Below are 22759 nucleotides of genomic sequence, written 5' to 3' on the forward strand. Positions count from 1 at the left end.
GAGTTTCCTGCGTTTGTGCTTTCTTCACAGATGAACGGTTATGCCATGATCCTGTGTATCAAAGGGATAATATTAAACTGCTAATGCTATTTGATTAATACCAGACTTATGGTACACACTTCCAGACTAGAACAGTTACTATAAAATGCTGGGGAGTTACCTTGAAGAATGACAAACAAACTGCACAACAAAGCTAGCTTATCTGCTAACATGAATGTAAAGCATTACGTGACGGATCCACTGCACAAAACAAACTCATCATAAACTGCATTTGTCCTGCCTCCCAGAAACACCCTACAAAGTCTGAATAGTGAATAGTATATCGTTGTGTTTTTTTTTTTTGCATGAATATGGACTAACATGGGAGAACAGCTGCTGTGCCACCAACCTGGTATGCGTCAGTGTCCCAGCATGCTTTGAGATAATAAAACGACCGCCTGAAACACACAATGAATTTGACCTTTTGCTTTCAACGGGCCCTTAAAGCCTTAGTCATCTTATGTTAGAGAAATGTTTAAACAATACTTTCATTGGTCAAAAGAGGTGTAGAATTGAAATAAACATTAACTCACTTTTCATGACTTCACAAAGAAAGATATATATCAGAGCTTTGACATAGTTTCTCAGTTCTTGACTTGGATGTTGATAATTAGAGTAAGTTTAAGTTTTAGGCTAGCAGCTAAAGTAAACTAAACACTATGTGAACATGGCGTCAGAGTTTTGTTGATTACTTCAACCTTAACCAAATTATTCAGCCTTCCTAACAGATGGTCATTTTTCTGCCAGCAGAACCTTCTTCAAGAACCTTCAACAATTTTCAAATCACACTCCAGATGCCATTTACAAAAGGCCGTAGAACTGAACAATTAAAAAAAAAAAAATGGCAATGAACATCCTGATATCAAAATGTTCAAGATGAGTTCCATTTATCTGCAAAATTACCAATTCAGCTCTTACCGACCACAGCCCTATCTCTCTCTTTTATCTTGTTTCATGTGGGTCTCTACACTTTCAACTTTCCATAAAATCTGCAGTTTTGTGGAGCCTGTCAGTATACATATTCTCTCTGGCCAAAGGGTTGTTTGTTTTGAATGAATGCTTGTACGTGTATGCATAGTAATCGTGTTTATTTAATAAAAGCTAGTCAGTTTTAATGCTTAACAAACACCCAAAAGACGCAGAAGGTGCGCAGAGACAAAGCCAAGTGGGCTCCTTTTCATTGTGCTAAGAGAAACACAGACTGTCTCTGCTGAAGCAGATTAGAGTGTTAATTGCACACAACTGGGATCTTCATTATATTGTGTGGTTTGATGGAGAGCGGGAATCAGGATACCCTTGATATTTGCACGGCAGGTGCTAACAGAGCTATCAGTCTTGCAGCCAATGGAAGCGACTGCCCACTGCTCTTGTGGGAGTGTTATTGATCTGTCTGAGTCTCTGAGTTTTCATCCTCGCAGCAGAGGGAACACAGAACAACTCCTCCACTGTTATTAATGTGAGGATGAGATTTTGTTTACAAGCTTTAGGATTGTTGTCAAGGGAAATCTTAAAGCCCCAGATAGCATCCATTAGTTGTCACACTGATGTAAGAAAGCTTTTAAATGTTGCCGGCTTACCTCCTGAAGTCAGAGGCTCCAGCATTTATAGATATTCACTGCTGTCCGTTAGCTGTCTGTCACTGATGCTACAAGAGTAAAAGAGAAAATTATTTTTGTGACGACAATTCACTTTAGTGTTGACGTCCAGATGCAAAGTGGTCTGTTTATTTTAAAATGGTATATAATGGTAAATGGACTGCACTTATATAGCATGTTCAGATCACTCAAAGCTTTTCTACATTTCATGTCACATTCATCATTCACACACTTTAAAACGCTGATGGCAGAGACTGCGGTGCAAATTGCCCAGGATCTAACTAATCTCATTCACACACTTTCCCACACCGATGGCTATGCTTTCACGCGCAATTTGGAATTGGATGGAGAGCACCAGGACAGTTCGACATGTAGACTACAGGAGCCAGGGATTGAACGGCCATCCTTCAGATTGAATATTACTCACTCTACCACTGAGCCGTATAGGTTCAATGATAATATGCTTCTCAAAAAAACATGTTTTTTTAAATATCATCATTTTAATAATGGATAAACTGCATCATGTCGGCTCCCTCTTCCCCTTACTGTCTTGTTTTATCACATTTTAAAGTTTATGAACCTTTAATATAATTATTTCCAGTGGTCTAACATTTCTTACATTCTCCAAGAAGGAATAGTCCATTTAGGCTAAAGTGACTCTCCTCAGATATCCAGGCTTGGCAGAGCTTCAGTTTGATAGAGATCTCTCATAAAAAAAGAAAATTGACCTTGCTACTCCTGAGGGACATGAGAAGGCAGGATACTCCTGAAAAAAAAAATACAGTACTTCCTTGCGATATGTAACTGATTGGGGTCATGAACAACAGGTTTGGCTTCATACTGAAGCCTCACTGTCAAATGGTTACAATTAAATCTCCTCTTGAAAAACAAGTTTACTGTGATAATGTAGTCAATAATATAGAGTAAAGGTTTGGAGAGCAGTGCAATGTGCTGAAGGAGAACCCAGTAAAACCATAACCCTCACTAAGGTCATCCACATATTAGTGTCATTAAGAGTTGCTGGATAGACTCTGCCATGGTATAGCTGCCCGCTCCTTCCGCTAGCCAAAACAAATGTTGAACTTACCGACAAATCTGAAGCAGAACAGATTCTTGTGTGGGTTTGAAAAAAAGACACACAGTTCTACAAGTTCAAGGACTCTTGTGTTAGCTACTCTGCTAAGCCACAGGAACCACATTTGTCAACGGAGGCGTCAATCATCAATTTTTAAAAATCAAAACCAACTAATTAAAACTAAATTTCTCTAAATAATTGACACTTGGAGATAAATATGATAAAGATTTCCTTTTCGCATTTGTTTTGCCCTTATTGTTGAGATAAGACAGTGGATAGAGTCAGAGAGAGTGGGGAATGACATGTCGGATTCAAAACCCGGTCTTCCCGCTCTCGAGGACTATAGCTGCTGTTCATGGGGTGCACACACTAACCACTAAGCTACCGGCACCCTTTGATGTGTAATTTGATTCTATAGTTTGACCCATCTGTTAACATGGAGGTGGAGGCGTTTATTACCTATCCTGCAGCCATTCAGGGGGAGCTCCAATTTTTTCATATTGTCGGGGGGCTGTTATGTCGTACATCTTTTTGTACGGAGTTTATGCTGTTATCAAATGAGATCAAAACACACATCCAATCAGATCATCTGAAGTTTTTAAAGATTAACTTTTGAATAGTATCCGATGATGTTGCTCCCACACTCAAACTTTGATGGATGCTTATTTTGTGATAGTCATTTATACCAATGATGTAAAATGAAAATGAATGTAAAAGTGACTGGTCCATTTATTGAGTTACAAAGCCACTTTGGGAGGTATTTATATATACGTGTTATTTTCTATGAAGTAGTCGTGATGGTATAGATACTTTAGTCACTATAGGATATATCTTATCATATCTTTCTGCAGATGTAAACTTATTGCATATCCCATCTGACACCGAAAGTGACATGTAAAACTCCCAAACCAACAATTTTTCTCTCCTTCCAAACCTGTCAGTGAATGAAAGCAGACCCAAGTGCTCCCCTGGGGTGAATTGAACACTTTGAGAACCTATCAATGGTTCCTCCTGTGGATTGCTGACACCGCTCTCTTTGTGGTGCTGCAGTATCAACAGGCCGTCTCAGTGAGTCTCTAACACAATGAGTTACTCCCCTGGTCCTTTCCTGCATGCTGCTATCACACAAAAAAAACCTAAAGTTTGGAAACTCCGCAGTGCTCTTTAAAAGACACCTTCATGAGAAATGATGGCAACACTGAGCCCTTTGACACAGATCATAGGAGCCCTGCAGAGAGATCCTGTGTTTATGAGATTGAACAGACCCTTTAAATTTGCATATGGCCTTCATACATACATATATATATATACTGTATATTGATATATATGTTTTTCCTTCATAATCTCCGTTCTTGGATTCTGTTGTGTCTATCTTTTGTTAAGTGTCTGACAATTTAAAGTCGAGAACTGATTTTTCCATTTACTTACGGCAAGGCAAGTTTATTTATAGAGCACATTTCAACAACAGGGCAATTGAAAGTGCTTCACTCAAGACACCCAAAGCATCACGACAGGAAATAAGAAAACTTCACTAAAACAAACAATTCAACGTCACGGAGAAGATTCAATCTGAAAATATGTTCGAATAAATAATTCTGTTACGGTTCGGCGTGTAAAACTAGGGAGGTGGACCCAAGTGCAGAAAAACCAAAAATATTTAACTAAACAAAAAGGCCAAAGGCAACAAAAACTTACTTACAAAAGTTCAACAAAAAACACAGGGATCAAAACTCAGGGAGCCACAGAGGAGCACGAGCAAAAACTGACATACCAACGACCGACATCCAAACTACATACAACAATGAAGTGACACGGAGACTAAATACACAGGGGAATCAGACACAGGTGAGACTAACAAGACACAGGTGAGGACAATCAGGGCAATCACACAGGGAAACACGCAGAGGCAGGAATACAAGAAACACTGAGGATACACAGAACTCAAGACTGATGAAAACACACTAGAACATAAAGAAACACTGAAAATACAAAACTAAATAATGACAAATCATGACAAATTCATTAGAATCAAAATATTTTAAATAAAATAAGAAAAAAAACAGTTAAAACTGAAGCTAAAATATAAAAAGAGTTAATTGTAATTAAATGTATTTAAATCAGCTGTGAAAAGGTGAGTTTTCAACCCTGATGTAAAAGAGCTGAGAGTTTCAGCAGACCTGCAGTTTTCTGGGAGTTTGTTCCAGATATAAGGAGCATAGAAACTGAGCGCTGCTTCTCCGTGTTTGGTTCTGACTCCGGGGACAGAGAGCAGACCTGTACCAGACGACCTGAGCGGTCTGGATTGTTCGTAGTTATTCAGAAGGTCACTCGTGTATTTTTGGCAGTAAAACATTCAGCGCTTTATAAACCAGCAGCAGGATTTTAAAATCTCTCCTCTGACAGACTGGGAGCAAGTATAAAGAACTCTTATTTCTATGCTTATATATGCTTCATATTTGTTGCTCTGGGACCACATTGGAATATTATTAACCAGAGTGGATCTGACTCACCAACAAAGTAACTGTTCAAAACATTATTAGTGTTCTTTACAGTTAATGATAAGAAGCTGACATATTGCAGTCCAAAAAATGTTTCTAAAGTTCAGAATAAATGCACAGGTGAGAAAATGATACAACAGCACAATACTTTTTCACAGAATGCTTATAGTTTTTATACAAAATAAAGTCATCACATAGTTGTGCTCTTAGATTTGTATGTCATTTAAAATACTCCTGTCATGAACTGAAGGCCCAACACATAACGTGTTTGTGAAAGTCGTGAACAGAATCTAATGTGAGCACACGCACAAAAAAAAACACAAGTTTTAGAGATAAGACTGTGATCCGGTCATTTGTCCCGCTTTACTTGTGTCTCCCGGGGAGGGGGGGGGGGGGGAATCAGTAGTTTCTCGACTAATGAATGAAATGACCTCAGGGGTTTAATTGCTTCACTCAGCTTAAGGCTGTGGTGTTATATTGATCCTTTCACTCTGTATGTCAGATCCAATGAAGTAAGACATATCTCTCTGAAGAACAGTGACTCATTTCTGTACATCACGTGACTGAGAGTCTGATGGTTCTCGGTGTGTCATTGTTTTAATCATTCCTTTTTTTCTGTCACCGTAAAAACTTTTTTTTGACGAAAAAAAAGCTCAGCGTTTGACTTCAAAAAGCTAATTCTTCTTTATCTGAAACATGATAGCAGGATTTCTATCTAAGGCCTGACGATCATCTACAAATGAAGGTGTGTTTTGTCACGCTGGATGACTCATTAAATGACTTATGACTTATTAAACACACACACACACACACACACACAGAACTCCATCACAATCAAAGAAGCCTAAGCGGAAATTGCAGCGGGTAGAGATAATTGTTTGCTGTGGCCTCTATTGAAGCTGTGGTGTCATTCTAGGTAAGAGTCTGCCTGACTCTAATTTAATATTCCCCTGAGAGAGCTCAGCTACAGCTTCCTGTTGCGAGATGCCTCACGGATACAAACAAACAAAGGACACCTCGGCCCGTCTTTCGGGGTATCTCATCACATCCAGGGATGTTGACAAAATATTTGATTATTACTCCCGACATATAAATGAGATCGCGGCATTGAGAATAATCAGTAAAAGTATTCATAAAGTCTTTTTAAAAAGAAGACAGAGAAGACTGGAATTTAAATGTATTATTATTTATTTTTGTAAGTGACCCCAAATAAACCAACTTGTCAAATTCAGCAGCTTGGTTTGTTGCCCTAAGCTTCAAAAAAAGAACAATGAAAGTACCACGGTCACACTCAATTGTGGCCATAATAAATCACATACCAAAAATAAACCTTCCTGACAAGTTACACATTAATTTGCTGCTGGATGTGTAACAAACATTAAAAGTTAGTTATTGTGACCGAGCGACTCAATGACTGTTGGCAGCGAACACACACAAATATACATACATACAAACTTTCCCCCCCTCTTCTCCATCCAGTTAAACTCACCTTCATCCTTCTTTACCTCTCTGTCTCATAGCGCAACCATTGGTGCACTCTTCAGAGCTCTTCATCTTACGTACTTACACAACTTTAAAGCACTCTTCACTGTTACTGTACGTGCGTTACATAGGCTCTTCACAGCGTCCCGTTTGTGCTCAATTGAGAAAACAGAGCGCATCATATCCGCATATTAAATAGGAAAGCCTTGCACTCATTCACAATCAATCAATCAATCAATCAATCAACTTTTATTTGTATAGCGTCAACTCATAACAAGTGTTATCTCGAGACACTTTACAAGAAGCAGGTAAAAGACCTTACTCATTGTTATGTTACAAAGATCCGGCCTATCCATCATGAGCACTTTAGCAAAGCAGTAAAAGTTAGTGGTAAGAAAAAACTGCCTTATTAAAAGGCAGAAATCTTCGGCCGGATCCCCGGCTCATGACGAAACAGCCTTCACAGGCCTAGACTGCGCCGGGCTTGGAAAGGGATAGGGGGAGAGATGGGATAAGATGCAGGAAGAGGGATAGAGAGCAAGGGGGTGGGGGGGAGGCAAGCTGTCCATCAACAATCCGGTGGGGAGGGGAGGGGGTGTGGGGGGGTTGTTCTGGCAGGCCGCCAACCCACGATCCGGTGGGGAGGGGGTAGTATCACTACCAAGTCAATCACTTGATAAGCGTTATTAAATCTTCTGCTTGTTTTTCTAAGTTAACGTAGTTATTGTGCGTCGTGGTTTGATGTAAAATGTTATAATTAAATGTTCATAAACTGTGGATGGATAACACGGCTCCACGTTTTCCGGTTGTCCTAAAGTGAAGGCAAAAGACCCCCAAAGAGGGACATTGAGATTTTGTGCTGGTAATGTCATTTGGAGCCAGAGACGGCGAACTAAAGATCCGCTGCCCATGCAACAGTAATGAAGGATACGATAAAACGGCAACAATCAACCAGGTCGGTACAGTCCACAGCAGAAAATATTCTAGTGTTGGATTGAAGCAGACACTCACAGTTATGAAAAGTTCAATGACTAGTGTGTCATTGAGTGTTTCTTACGTTTCCTTTCACCACCTCTGCTCTACGCTGCGCTGCAGGGGCTGGAACTCAATCTCCTGAATGAGAGTCCTGTGTTTTTTTTGACTCATCCATCATCCTTGAACAGCATACTAAGCAGATTGCTGCCATCTCTAAACGATGACAAATTAGTTTAATGCCAAAACACAACAATAAGCTACTGGCAGCCTTCACAAATTGAATGGTACCCACACTGTGACACATTTCAGGCCACTGTCCAAACTGCCATATTTGACGGACCCTTCCAGAACTTCACATTAGTTTGTCCAGATCAAAGAGATGACACTGAATGCACAAAACATCTTGATGAAAGATGTGCAAAGTCCAAAGAGTGCTGCAGCTTTTAGTGTTCTCAAAGTCTCCGTCTTTGATTGATCTTCCTCCTTTAATCTACTTCTCCATCTTGAAATCTTCGACAGTGAGGGCTTTTCTTTTACTTCACTGACTCAGGGGACTCTCTCTTTTGTACTTTGTACACGTTCTTCTTTGCTTTGGTGGGTTTTTTGAGCGGGGGTACGTTTAGCTGGGTGATCTCACAATCAAATTAAGGTACATTTAGCAGGGAATTGCAAGTGAATTAAACCTTACGGCTGAATATTCCACAGTTTTTGCTGATAAATCATGTTGGATTTTGGAACATTGTGCGGGTGTTGCAGTGATTAGGGCTCGAAGGTGTTTGGTTCACATACCTGGGCAGACAGGGGCTCGTCTGTGTGGCGTTTGCATGTTCTCCCTGGGCATGTGTGGATTCTCACAGTGTGCTCCAGCTTCCTTCCACACTCCAAAGACATGATCATTAGATTACTTGGTGACTCTAAGTTGGAAGTGTGAGCAGATGCTTCGTCTCTTTATTTTTGCCCTGTGATTGACTGGCAACCAGTCCAGGGTGTACCCTCTCTATCGCCCAATGAAAGCTGGGATTGGATTCAGCCGTCTCAAACCCCAAACAGGAGAAGAGGTATAGAAAATGGATGGAAGGGTTTTGGTACAATGGTAAGACAATCCGGGTTAAAAATCCTGTTCCTTGTCTTCTGTATGAAGAGTCACTGAAGTGACACTGAGCCCTCCAGACAACAGTGGACCCTTTCACCAAAAAGTTTGAGCTATTAATCCGTCCTTGAAAAGTGACACTTTTCTCCTAAGTGTCCTCTTGTGAAGTTTAAAAGGATTAGATGAAGCCTCTCTATTATGTTAGGGGGGAAATTGGGTTATGGACACTCTGCAATATGACAGCAGGCAGTTTTTTTTTTGTTGTTGCTCATGATGAAGCCGGATGCTGACAGATCTGAGGACTCTCGGGATTTATAACTGCAGTGCTCTCTGAGGGAGTCCTCAGTTTGAGCCCCCTCATCTTCTTTCTTACAGGTGGAGTATCGGGCCCTCGAGTGCTCAAAAGACTCTACCACACAGCAGACAGTTGTTCCTTTTTTTGGGTTGTTGTAACCATGGGAAACACAGGAGGAAGCTGGTTGTAGGTGCTTCTATCATTTTCTCACATTTCCCCTGACCTCAACTTCCACAGCTCTTGTTCAATCATTTCTGTATTGGGTTGAGTGAGCAGCACTGCTGTCAGTCAGACACTTAAAGGACTTTTAAATCCAGTCAGTGAAGTTTTTTTTCCATCTTTTTTTTTTTGTATTTTTGGTATGCACAACAAGATCCCTCATTCAGCTGCTCATCATTGGCCCTAATGAGAGCACAGGGACGGCCAAAGAGCAGATTAGAGTGGAGGAGAAGTCAGCTTCTGAATGGCTCGCTTGCACAGCCCATTCTTCATGCTTAATTTGCATGTACTGTAGGTGTGAAGACAGACAGCTGGCCTCCAAATAATCTGAAAGACAGCAATTGATACAGAAGGGAGGCTCATTAGTCTCATGTTATTAAAGCTTCTGCTGTGTGTGGAATATAAATAACGTCGAGTGTGTGGCTCCCAGCATCAGAACCCATTTGTTACATTGGATTTCATAATGAGTCTTATTCTGGATGTCACAGTGGTTAAACAGCAGCGAGCAGCGTGTCCGATGTGTTTGTGATATATTTGATCTGCTGGTCATGACTCTTGTGTGTGTCTCGTTTTGGTTGGTTAGGGTAAAAGAGAGTGTTTGCGATGTTTAAAAAAATAAAAAATGTAATCTCCTTTCAGTTGGATGCAGACCGAGATGAGGAGGAAGTCTTCTGTGACATCAGCATGACACTGGACAACAAACTGTTTCCCTCCAAGGAGCCAGCAGCAGGTAAAATTAAGGCTTTTATTTTGAAACATAACAGTGCAATAACTCAACCTAACCCTAACCCTTTTTTTTGTGTCAAACCACTCCCAACCCGTTTAACAAGGGTTTTTTTTTTTCATTTATTTGTTATATTGAGTAATTATTGCAGTCTTAGATTAACAATGTAAGATCTAATTAGATGAATTAGAAACAGAGGGATGCTGATTTTGTATTAGAGGTAAGGACAAGTGTCTAAGTAAAACTCAAATTGATAAATCAAAAGGAAACTTCTACATAAAGAGTCTGTATAAATGACAGAATATGTTGGTGCAGGCAAAACAGAATAAAGCAATCTGCAACACAGTTATTTCAGACTGTGTGTGCAAACTATAAAGCTTTACAGTATATGCAGCCTGATGCTAATGAACTGGTATTCTCTGTGGGTTAATTGATACGTTATGTGTAACATCGTCCCCATTCACAAAAAACAACAACGTCATTATCCGCCGGCTACCTTCATGTGACCATTTTCATGGTTACCATCAAAGTCCTCATGGCAACCAGGGAAGCAGAGGGAGCCATGCTTTGTGAGAAGTACAGAATCATCCAGGATAGATTCACGCTTTGTTCAGTCAGATGGTGTTTGTTATGTAAAACCTGATAATTTATTGATTTGAAAAAAAAAAAAAAAAAAAAAAAAATGCGCCAGACAGATAAGACAGTGCTGAATGTCAGTTTTGTATCATCAGATCAGTGTGCTCTTTGCAGGTGTTCCTGCTGTGATTTCACATGCTTTAGTCAAACAAAGACGTAACCACTGGTACAGATCAGAGCTGAAATATGTGTGTTATATTTTTTCATTTTAATTAGGTGTAGGCGGAACCTGTAACTGCTCCAACACAACACAGTGAGCCCACGTCTCAGTGAGCACAATGAGATCATTATTTTAAATAAGTAAACTGGGAACAGAAGGGCAAACAGACTGACTTTTTTTACATAAACAAACACCATCAACATTTTGCAGAGTCATTTGGAATTGCTTATGAAAAATGTACTTAAATATTATTACCACATGGAGAGAAAGAAGAGATCAATACTACTACCCATTCTGTCTTTAAATCCATGTCCCTTTTGGCACAGCCGGTTTAGGTCAGGACTTTACGCCTTTTACACACCGTGCTGTCTGTGTAAAAGGTACAGAGGCAGAAAGGTGGAGCCAAATGGTCCCACTGTTAAGCCAGCAACAGAGAGCGATGGAGACTGTAAGTTAGCCAAAATTGCTCAACCACACGTGTCTGGGGTTTATCATTTTATCTTACATGAGAAAAATAGTGTCCACACGAACCCTCACATCACTGTTGAGTTGAGAGGCAAAAGGAACATAGGAACCTTGGTTACAGGCATCCGTCCATGGCACAAGCGGATAAAAAACAAGGTGCGACCATGGGACGTAGCTTCCCTCGTCATCCCACAATTTCAGCTTGTTACAAGTGACAGAGGTGTAACAAAAGGTGAAAAGACAGAGCCAGCAGGACGGAGCGTCACCGTGTGTAGTCTTTATAAAAGGACTAATGGCTGCATATAGCTGGTTAGCTTAGCACGGCATCAAGAGTGGAAATGGGGAAGCAGCTCAAGCTTGACTCTGCCAGGAGTGACAGAATCAGCCAGACAGCTACTCTCCAAAAAAAAACAACAACAACAATGTGGTCAAGAGCATGTCCCAATATATTTCTTTACTGGTGCAGTTTCTTCCTGTGACACTGACAAACAATAGACGTTGGTGAAGCTCGAGCTAGCTTCTGTGACTCATGTCTCATTAAGCTCTTCTTTTCATTCATCTTGTTATTGCTCTTATTACAAACTCACATGACATTAATGCAGCCCCCTGTACATGCCGCTCACCACTTTTCCCAATGAAGACAACAAACACTACAAAACCTACTAAGAAACACACAAAAAATACTGTTTCTGTGTTGGTTCCAAAATAGTTAAAAATGTCAATGAGGTTTGGTACTGTGGAAAGGTTTGAACAGCTCAGTCATACAACTTAAGGTATCTAGTAAAGGTTTGTTGTGTTTTGTGGTTGTATAGATACAAAGTAGAGGTTTTATTTGATTGATCTCTTATCTATTTGGTGAATAAAGCTTCATATATACATTTAGATCATCCTGAAGGAAAAAGGATGGATCCTCTTTTACTTTTTCTGAAAGACTCTGCATTTAGGATCTAGGTGTGGAGGTTGCCCTTAACTGTTCCCATTTGAAGCAGTCTCAGAACAACCTGTTTTTTAAGCTTTATAAATAAACTCGACTTGGCTCGTTTCATCTTCATGCCTCATTGTGTCACGCCACGCGGCGTGCAGCACAGCAGGTGGCTGCGTAGGAATTGTAGGAAAACAGTGAACAGTGTTCATTAGTGACAACGAATGTTCTTCAAAAAATAATTGTTAGCAGTTTGTAATTGTTGAGAGCGTGGAGAAGATTTGCCTCTGCAGTTTCACTCAGGAGGAAACACAGACCTTTGTGTCAGGAGGTGCAGAATCGTCATGAGAGGACATATGGCACAACAAAAATATCCCGGAGGACAATATAAATGTACCGGTATATTTTATTTAGACATGTCTATTGCTGCTACTGTGTACAGTATATTATTTCTATATAACTTCTTTATTTATTGTTCTATTGGTGTTACCTGCTGCTGGAATCTGAATTTCCTGAGGGAACCTTCCCAAGGGATTAATAAAGTTCCTATCTATCTATCTATCTATCTATATATGTTTAGCTTTATGAGTTTTTCTGACAAAATGATCCCCTCGCTTGTTTCAGTAAGGAAGCAGTCATGAGGAGAGCACAGTTTGGATATGACAACAGTATAACACAACATGTTAACTTACAGCCTCTCTGCAGAGTCTGGCATTAGCTGAAGAAAGGACCGCTGCATGATGGGACCGAGGCTCACAGTCCCAGTGATCCTTGACATCGAAATTGTTGTTTGCTACTTGAGAGCCGCCTGACACACTCCTGCACCACCTCTCATCGCACTTGAGAGCGGTGTGCATTATGACAGGACACTAAAAGAACCAAACACACACAGGTGAACACCACTAGGTGAATAGTCTTACTGTTCGAGTTGCACAACGCTGCAAAATGAAACATTCAAAGCTCTCATCCAGAGGGCCAGAAGAAAGCCAGACGTCCTCTTAATATTTTCTTATTTCTACTAAATGATCACATCCGTTGCTTCACAGTGTATCATTAAAGTTGTTATTGATGGCACAGCTAGCAGAAAGCTCCCCACCAAGAATCCACTTACATACATCAGTCATGTAAGTGCATTTATGTGTTTAGGAGCAGGGTGACATGTCTACATTTTTCCAGATGTTCTTCTGGAGCCTTGGAAAAGGGGTTGTGCAAAGAATTTTTTTTTTAAAATGGAAACACACGCTGAGTGCAATACAAAAAGGAATATCAAAGGGTCTATTTCTGCACCTATACATAAAAAAAAGAAGTAAAATACAAGTCATATGCAGGGACAGTATATAAAAGAGGAGCTTTTTACGTTGGCTGCTGTCTGATCGTAGCTGCTGGGTAATCTAAAGTATGGTTTAACCCTGAAATGAAGCAGATTTGAAAACAAATCCAATGTCTAGCAGCTGATTATTGGTGTGAAAAAAAGCTCTTGACATATTATGTGAAGAGAAGTTGATTGGCCAAAGAAGAGGTTGAGAACAGGATAAACGTAGAAGAAGAAGGCAGCAGAGAAAAGAAGTTAAAGTGTCAAGCCAAGTGACACAAAAGTGTTTTGAATAAATATATTAATCCTGCATTTGACCTTTATAGGGTTGTTTGTATTCTTCAGTTAATCAGATACGATGTAAAAGATAAAGTGTAAACGCACAGATGTGTTCAGACGCTTCTCTGACTTGTCGATCGGTTTTTTCCGTCTTGTATCCACCTTTCATCGCTTTTACTCCATTTCCATCAACAAACAAACAGATGTCAAATTAGCCAGACTTCTTTCCCAAGATTGATAAGTTTACAGTTTGTTGCTGGGGATGTGTTTTCTTATCACAGACTCTGCAGGACTGTCTGCTTTTTTTTTAGATCACCGTTGTGAAGAATAACAAACCGTTACTATCGGTGAAAGCAGATGCCTAATTGGCCAATCACAATCAAGTATTGTGAACATGTTGTATCATTACACGACTGTCTCGCAATTGCAGAATCGCTGTATTGTGATATTGTTGTTATTGATGGCCACATACTGTATTGTGTATCCTATAATGTTGTATCTTGAGTTAACCTGCAGCTCCCCTCCCTAATGGTCACGTGTGCAATCTCAGGCTTCAACCTCACAGATCAGCCTTTAAAATATGAGAACATTTACTTGAAACCAAAAGACAGACTTTATAAATAGTTGTTCAGGAAAGCAGCTGAGATTAATTTGTTCCAAGCCCTTCTGTTGCTCCTTGAGCCATATTTTTCCCAGGAGAGGAGAAACTGCTGCCAGTCTCCGCCAGCCTCGCCCATCATCGCTCTGTCATTATCTCAGCAGCACATGTGAACCCACCTGAGGTGCTGCATGATGCCTGTAGCCCGACACCTATGGCTTCCACAGCAAAACAAAAATGTCCTCGCTGTCATACCTCAGCACCTCACTTTCCAAAGTCCAGATCCCTCCTGACGTGTTTGCTGACTCTTAGCCTGTGAACTGCGGAGAGGAGCCAGGACAATTCGGTTGTTGTTGGCTTGACTTTCTCTGAATCTGGTGCATACTGACACTTTTTAAAATAACTCAAATAAGAAATCCTCAGCTGCTGTCTCTCTGGAAGCTTGTTGAGCATTTGAAGCCGCGTCCTCCAAGAATCTAATCCAGTTCTCGAATCGAGAGGAGGCACTGGCAGGAAGGCAGGAAAATGCGCCGAGGGGAAGTGTTATTCACGACCCATTTCCACCGAGGATGAAGATGCTTTATGTTAGAACACATCACTGCATCACCCTTTGCAGCTCTCTGACAGGGAGAAGTTTAGTTTCAGATCAGTTTTTGTCATTGTTCACATGTTGTTGTTCTGGTGCAATAAATAAGCTGGTGAAGGAATGTGAAGGGATCATGAAATATGTATGGTAACTCTATACAGGCATACATGCTATTGCAATGGGTTTTTTTCTGTGGATATTCTATTCCTGATCTATCCAGATTCAGAAATGTGAGGCCTTGCTGCCTTTCTCATTATGCACAGCCAAATTGTAGTTTGCATGCATTATGGGGACAACTGGCATGTACCAAGTTAGCTGCAGGTGTCTTCCTTTTTCTGAGGTGTTTTCGAGAAACAAGAGTGACCTCTTCCAACTACTCCACTCTGGCAGGCAACATAAACAGCTTCTCTTCCCCCCCCCCCCCCCCCCCCCCCCCCCCCCCCCCCAAAAGCTGTTGAACACCTGAACATGACCTTACCCATGTAGGAATTTGATGTGTGCACTTTGGCACCCACCAAAGATCTGAGTGCAACACATGGGGCCGGCATGCCTCCCCTTCATAGACAATGTTGACAAGCTAAATTTACCGTATCCTGTTCCAGTTTCTAAAGTGTGAAGATTTCTTGAAGTTCTTTGTTATATAAGAAACTTAGTATATTTTAGTTTGGACTTTTGGTTTACATTTCATATTATGTTTAAAACCATACATTGAAACAAACTGGGGATGTTTGATGTCTTGCTCTCTGAATAAACTCCCGTCATCTGTTCCCTGATTTGAAGTATACATTTGTTTGTTACATACATGTTTTATATATAAAAGAGACTGATGAAATGTGGAAGTCACCAAGACAGCTGAATAGTCAAGACTAGAAAGAGAAGATACATTTTGTATGAGTGCAACTTTAAAAAAAAAAAAAAAAAAAGAACAAGGTTGTTTATTTTTTGGCAAAAGAAAAGGCCCAAAGGTCACTGAAGCAACTGTCTGAAATGAGTCATATAAAGAGAGCTCACATGTCCCTGGCTCCCACTCTCAAAGTTTCACAGATGGTTGCTCTGTGTTTTTCTCCCTTCAGGTCCCAGTGAGCTGGACCTCAGTCTTCTGGGAGAAACCAGCAGTCTGGCAGATGTCGCCTGCAAGAACGAAGAGGTGAGAATAAAACCCATTTCTTCTTCTGGGAAGTGATTCGAAATGTCTTGATACCTGTTCAGTTTGGTTTACTTTAACTTTAATTTACTGATGCTTTCTTTTTCTTAGACTTTTATTTGTCATCCTTTCTCTAAATGCAAGCTTCCCTGATGCAGCTGTCCCTTCCCTTTCATTGGAGCACTATAAGACATTATTTTGATAAAACTAACAAGGAGTGTTTTTGATTTTGGTCTAGACCTGCCGTTTTTGCAAAGAGTGCCTAAATAACTTCTGTTGTTCAGGCTTTGATCTTGCTTGCTTGCTAAGACATGGGAAAACTCAATAATCTGACTTTTATCAAAGCAAATGGGACGATTGAGGTAACTTATAGGATCCAGACCTCAACCAAAGGATAGGGATCAAACTGCCAGTTTTAAACTGCATCATATTACATTGGGGTAATTTGAATCGAGCACAGAAAAGTGCATGCAGTTTACTGAGACAATGAGGCCTTACACTCAATAAGTGTTATACATTAAAGATAAGACAATGAGCTAAATGTCAAACATATAGTCAATGAGTCTTCCCCTCGATTATTGTTGTAATAAATTAGTTTCAGTATTGGAGTCTGTGGTGACTTAATAATCATCCCATTGTCCTTTCACAGAAATGATTTTATCTTAACACAATCAAATCAATCAATTACGTGCAAAAACATTCCTCCCTCACATTTCCACGCCTGCTGCTTTGACTTTCCTCTACTTTAATTCACAAAGCTTAATGACATCTGAAGCTTGATGGGGAACTCATTTGACAGGCCGTATGATTCAGCACATGCACAGAGATAGAGACTGTCGATGTTGTGTAATGTTGGCGGCAAGGGTAAAGACGAGCATCGCTCCTCCACATGAACCTGTGGCTGAAGTGAAGAATAACCCTGAGCCTCTCTCTGTCCCATTCCCCATCCTGAGAGTGTCTGGAAACAGATTACTCAACTCTCCGTCTCTCTACCTTCAGCTGCTCTCTGTTCAAGGTTTGTTTACTTTCTCGATCAAGAGTTGCTTTCCAATGGAGGTTCTTTATTTGTGTTTGACTTTCTTAAAGCATTCTCTTTTATAGCATTACCGTTTCTTCACGTTTATACAGTGCATTGAATTTAAAGTTGGCAGCTGCATTTAATAGCAGTTTTCTTTGACTTTGAGTATTTGCTTCAGCTGTAATTAAACACAATATGTTCACGTTATGCTGTATTCACACATTCCCAAAATGTGCAGGATGATCTGTGTGAATTTTTGGCATGAAGTCATGCTGAGCTGATGTGTGAGGGATGTGCGCGTATAGTCAGGTAAATGGTTAAATATTTTTTGTTAGGATTACGACTACAGTGTTCTTTTAATGTCATGTCCATTCCCTGAAATCCCCCATCCATGTCAGAAAGGAAAAACTTCCCGCTGCAGACAAGTGGAATATTTGTAAAGATTCAGTCGCAGGTTTCTTTGGGATTTTCTACAACAGTTTCTATGAAATTCTTAAATTTCAGGAGTGCATGTGTAAAAACATCTATGGACACATGCATATTTGTGTGTGACGGCCATGTCTACATTTTGACCTATGTCAGGGTGTAAAATCATTGTTTGTTACTCGGTGAAGTTGAATGCAAGCAGCCAATAAAGAAATAAAAGGTGCCATCAGTTCATAAGCCAGCATGAGCCACTTGGCAATTTAACCCAGCGTAATAAAACAAGATGAAAGTAGTCTTGAGAGTCTGATACGTTTAAGTGTTGGACACTGATTGATTGATTTAATGATTAGTGCATCAACAACATCATACTGCCCTTATTATGGACTTTATTTAATTGCATTGTTTACTTTCCATGAAGCTGCTCACAGCATGTCGTCTCCTTCAGCTGTGTTCACAAACAGAATTACTCACACAGTCTGGAGCTTTTAACCTGACAGACAACATCCTGCTGAGAGTCTCCTGAGCTTCATGTCCAGGCTCAGATTAATCTCATAAAACTCTCTTAGTCATGCCTGATGAGAGTGAACTTTAAGTGAGGCCGATCAATAATGTACCTGCTCGTCATCACTCAGAGCCTAAAACCTTGAAGGATGAACATGGAGCGGCTGGAGGACGACAAGAGCTTAAACAGCCGACCCGTTGAAGACAGCGGCGTCCATGTTTGCCGCGTTCTGTGGCGAGCAGTGACACGGTTTTCTGTGAAGTGGAATGAGGCCGCCGTGCAGCCTTGTCATACCACATTTGTGGCCTCGGATGTGACATGAAGATGGATTTCGTGAGCCTGCTGATCTACTGAAGGCAGCAGAGGTTAGGTGCTATTTTTAGGTGTGTACAGTGTCAGAACACATGGACAATTTCCAACAATTCTTTCTTCCTTTTCACCACTTCTATTTACTTTTACTTCTATTTTCTGATGAACCAACATAGAATAAGGATCGGATTTGCATTTCTGAGACTATTCAGCTGTTAAATGATACAATCACATTCCCATAACTCAAACACGTGCCATAAATAGGAACCATTTTATCAGTAAAACAACGACAAAGATTACTAACATAAATTTTTAAAAACACCCAAATTAAAGATTCAAGAGCTTCTCTCTGTAGTCTCGCAACTTCTCTAAAAAAATAACTCAGGGTACAAATCCACCAGAAAGGAAAAAGAAAGAGTACAGCGAAAATGTCCAAGAATCCAAAAATGACGATCTAGTTTGGAAATTTGACTTTGTTGTAGATTCCCTCATTATAATATAAAACATCACTTTCCCGTCTGCTTTTTCTATCGAGTTCTGCTGGAACTATTTAGCTGATTTGTTGGTAAAAGTAACGGTTCCTTTCAGTCAACAGGGGGGACGTATAAAAATGATGCTTCGGCACGCAGTAAATGTTGCAGTTGAGTACAGTTAGACTTGAGTGTATGACAAAAAGTATTAAGGGAAATGAAGATGCCACTATGTGAAGATTGTACTTTGCTACAGAAAGAGGAAGGGTTAAGCTGCTTTCCTCATCATGAAGCTGATGATGACAAAGCCCACCAGAGTGTCTCTGTGCTCATTTTGACAGACATGAGCGTTTCATATCTCAGTCCAGAGGCTTGAGAATAATGAGTCGTGGGGTGACAGACGCAGCTCGTTTGGTCCGCTCACACAGTGGACTCACATGAGGGTCTCATGAAGGAATTATTATCAGGAATTAAGACAGAGATAATCTTTGGGCTGCCACTATTAACATCATCATCTGTCTTCTTCTCTGTCAGTCAAGAGTGATATACTTTAACTAGTTGCACTTATTAAATAAGTTTAACTGTTCACCAGTTTGTTACAGTCTTGACAACAACAACAACATGGTATGCCTTTTAATCCAATGGAAACAGAAAAGTCATCAGAGGATTAATTACTCATCACTTTGCTGTCCAACATTTTTGTTTATGAACCCCTTGGTGGCCCGAGGACACTTTGCACTGGAGATATTTGAATATATCGATCTTGTCAGTTACTGACAGTGAAGATAATATGTAGGAAGCGTTTAGATGAAGTACAGACAGATGGAAACTGCACGTAGAAAACACTTGACAGAAAAGCCAGGACATGCTTATTGTGTCACTCATTTAATTCAGTTCAATGAAAAAAAATATACAACATTTTTGAGGGGGGGGGGGGGGGGGCTTTATGCCTTTATTTATGGGTAGTGGATACAGTAGGAAACCGGATGGAGAGAGTGGAGGATGACATGCAAGAAAGTAGCAAAGTGTCACAGCTGAACCTGGGCTTCCCACCTTGAGGACTGCAGCATTTACATCGACCACTAGTTCAACCGGTTCAATTAAATGTTCTTTCTGAAGCACATTTTATACCAAATCTGACAGTGGATTGCTCTCTCTGGGAGGCAGTGGGTGACTTAGCCCGGAGCGACGGAGTTTAGGTATCTCGAGGTCTTGTTCAGGAGTGAGGGTAGGATAAGATGTCTCATAAGTCGTACAAACGGGTTTGTGCAGCGTCAGCAGTAATGAGCCCGTTGTACCAGGCCATTGTGTTGAAGATGGAGCAAAGCCTTATTTATCGGTCAATCTACATTCCAACCCTCACCTCACTTGTGGTCATCATGAGCTCTGGTTAATGACCAGAGAATGAGATAGATATAGGGGTCAAAATGAGTTTCCTCCGAAGGTTGGCTGGGCTTAGCCTTAGATATAGGATGACGAGCTTAGACATCTGGAGGGAGGGAGCAGTAAAGCTCCTGCTGCTTTGCATCGAAAAGGAGCCATGTTTCAGGTATCTGATGCCTTCTGGGCGCCCCCCTTTGGAGGTTTTCCAGGCTTTTCCAAGAGCTTGCTGGAGGGATTATATTTCCAATCTGGCTTCAGAACGCCTCAATCCTCCAGGAGGAGCTGGAAAACGTTGCTATGGAGAGAGACAGATAGGTCAACCTGCTTGCAACAATGACCTATCCCAAGATAAGTGAAGGAACATGGAGGGGTGGATGGATGGATGTCATACTACCTCAATGTGAAAAATGGACAAAGGAAATAAATAAGTTAAGAAAATATAGTTTGCTTTCAGTATGTCGTAATGGAAAAGGAACTAAAATGTAGGGATTTATTTTGCTGTTGTAGGAAAACAAGCATGTCCAACAGGCAGGTTCCCCATCTTTTTAGTTTACTGTAGTTTAAAGGATTTATAAAGAGTTTAGACTTTGTTCAATAGAGGTTGCAAATAAAAATCAACTAGGAAAATGCCTTCTCTAAACTGATGAAGAGCAGGTAAACATAACGCTGAACACTAAACCTTTGTACCAATTTTAAATGCATTAAATAGAAACCTTTGGAGTGTATTTAAATGAACATTTACTGAGTAATGTTTCACGACAAGCAACATAAAAATCCAAAGAGTGTCTTGTGAAATGTAAGTGAAAGACTGAGACTTAATAATATTCTGGAAACTGCGATGCAAGTTTTTAAACCTGGTGAACATAATGAATACACAAGAGTGTACAGGGATACATTACCAAGAAAAATGACTGTGTCAGTGTCCCCTTGAGAGGATTGTATTGTAGTTTGTTCTACTTGCAAGGTTTCTGAAGAATATTGCAGGGGATTTTGGCACATTTTTTTTGGGCGCTACCCACACGTTTGGCTGTGTTGCTCATTCCATGAATGCGCGATCCTTTGAAGTTATACCTCGTTGGAAAGGTGACTAATCAGGCTTTCCAACGTTATATAATACACCACCAATTAGTATTAGTAAAGGGGCGAATTAATTGGCCGAAATAACATTTCAAAACTTTATTTGAGGAGTTTATTTTCTTGTTTTCTCTCTACTTGAAATAGTTCATGTTAACATTTGTCTATTTGCATGCGTTTGCTCCCGTTTCAGTGCATTGAGCTTCAGGGAGGCTCAGGGACAATGTAAAATCCTTCAAAAGAATCATAAAAAAAAAATCAAGTGAAATTTCATGTCAAGCAGAAGATGAATCAGAGGGATGTTGGTCACCATCTGAATCAATCATTTGCACAAAAACATTGAAGTTTCCCTGAAGGTCCATACTTTGAATTATGATTATCCAATGGTTCCACTGCTGATAACAATCTCATTCATACACAGAGTAGATATACATGACTTCTGCATCAGTTTATACATCAATGCTTTTCTGCAGTAGAAGCACTGAATTTAGTACGACAGGGATTCTCTTTATGTGAACACAACAACTATCCTGAAGTCTCAGTTTAGTCCCCAAAAGGTTTTTCCAATATAACAATCTGTGAGGTGACACAACAGAGGTATTGTTTCAACCAAGCCTTAACATGAGTGTTTGGTTTTTCCATCTCAAGGTGACAGCTGTAAGTATCTCAGTTCACTCCTCACATTAGAACTTGTCTACACCTGCGATCAGAGAAACCACTAGTAATCAGATCTCACAAAATGCTAAAGAACCCAAAATATCATTTCAGTTTGCAGAAACCAAATTTGTTGTTTTTTCAAATCAGTTTTTCGTTCATTTTGTCTCCCTTTATTCAGTCGCTGAAATCCCCTTCTTAGCCGTGTTAGCGAATATGACGCCTTCTCAAAAAGATCTTTTGAAGCATAAATGGGACATAACCCAGCGCATCCTAATTACCTGGTACATGTCCATAAACCCACTTGCTTCAACCAAGCGGCAACATCAGGTGTTGCAAAAAAAAAAAAAAAAGGCAATGCAAAAGTGAAAAACATTGTTAAGAGGTTTCAAAACCCAAGAAATCCCCATATGAGACCATAATGTCCTTTTTTACAGCACAGACAAACATGGTTTCCCTCTGGTACAGAAACAGGATTCAGTTCTGTTTTGATAATATTAAAGCTTAGAGTTAGGCAAAATTGGTGCTTGGCTGATTTTTCTGACTTCTCGGTCCAATGTAGCTTTTTGCAAGGGTTTAAGGCTTCACTTTAGCAAAATCCTGAAATTAGGGTTCAAAAATAGCAGTCCACTAAAAAATGGGTGACATTATGGTGTCTTCATCCACCTTATATATACGTCTTTAGTTGGCCTGCTCTATGTTGGACAGGAAGGTGCCCTATGGTTAGGTTTGTGCTAGCATGTTGTAGCTTGCAGTGTGGGTAAATGTGCACACTAACCCTGTAGTGAGTGTAGCTTCTAAGGGCCATGAGCCCAGGAGGAAGGCGCCC

The 22759-nt window shown here is 40.3% G+C and overlaps 1 protein-coding gene across 1 annotated transcript in view; it reads left to right on the forward strand.

Annotated features, from left to right (window-relative positions):
* ak5 (adenylate kinase 5) overlaps positions 1-22759 on the forward strand; it is an 80937-nt gene that overhangs the window by 30446 nt on the left and 27732 nt on the right. The window contains exons 7-8 of the mRNA XM_061045130.1: positions 9908-9998; positions 16024-16097. Coding sequence (XP_060901113.1) covers positions 9908-9998; positions 16024-16097 — 165 coding nt within the window. The remainder of the gene's footprint in view (positions 1-9907; positions 9999-16023; positions 16098-22759) is intronic.

This window comes from Labrus mixtus, chromosome 8 (assembly GCF_963584025.1).
Source record: "Labrus mixtus chromosome 8, fLabMix1.1, whole genome shotgun sequence".
NCBI classification, from domain to species: Eukaryota; Metazoa; Chordata; class Actinopteri; order Labriformes; family Labridae; genus Labrus; species Labrus mixtus.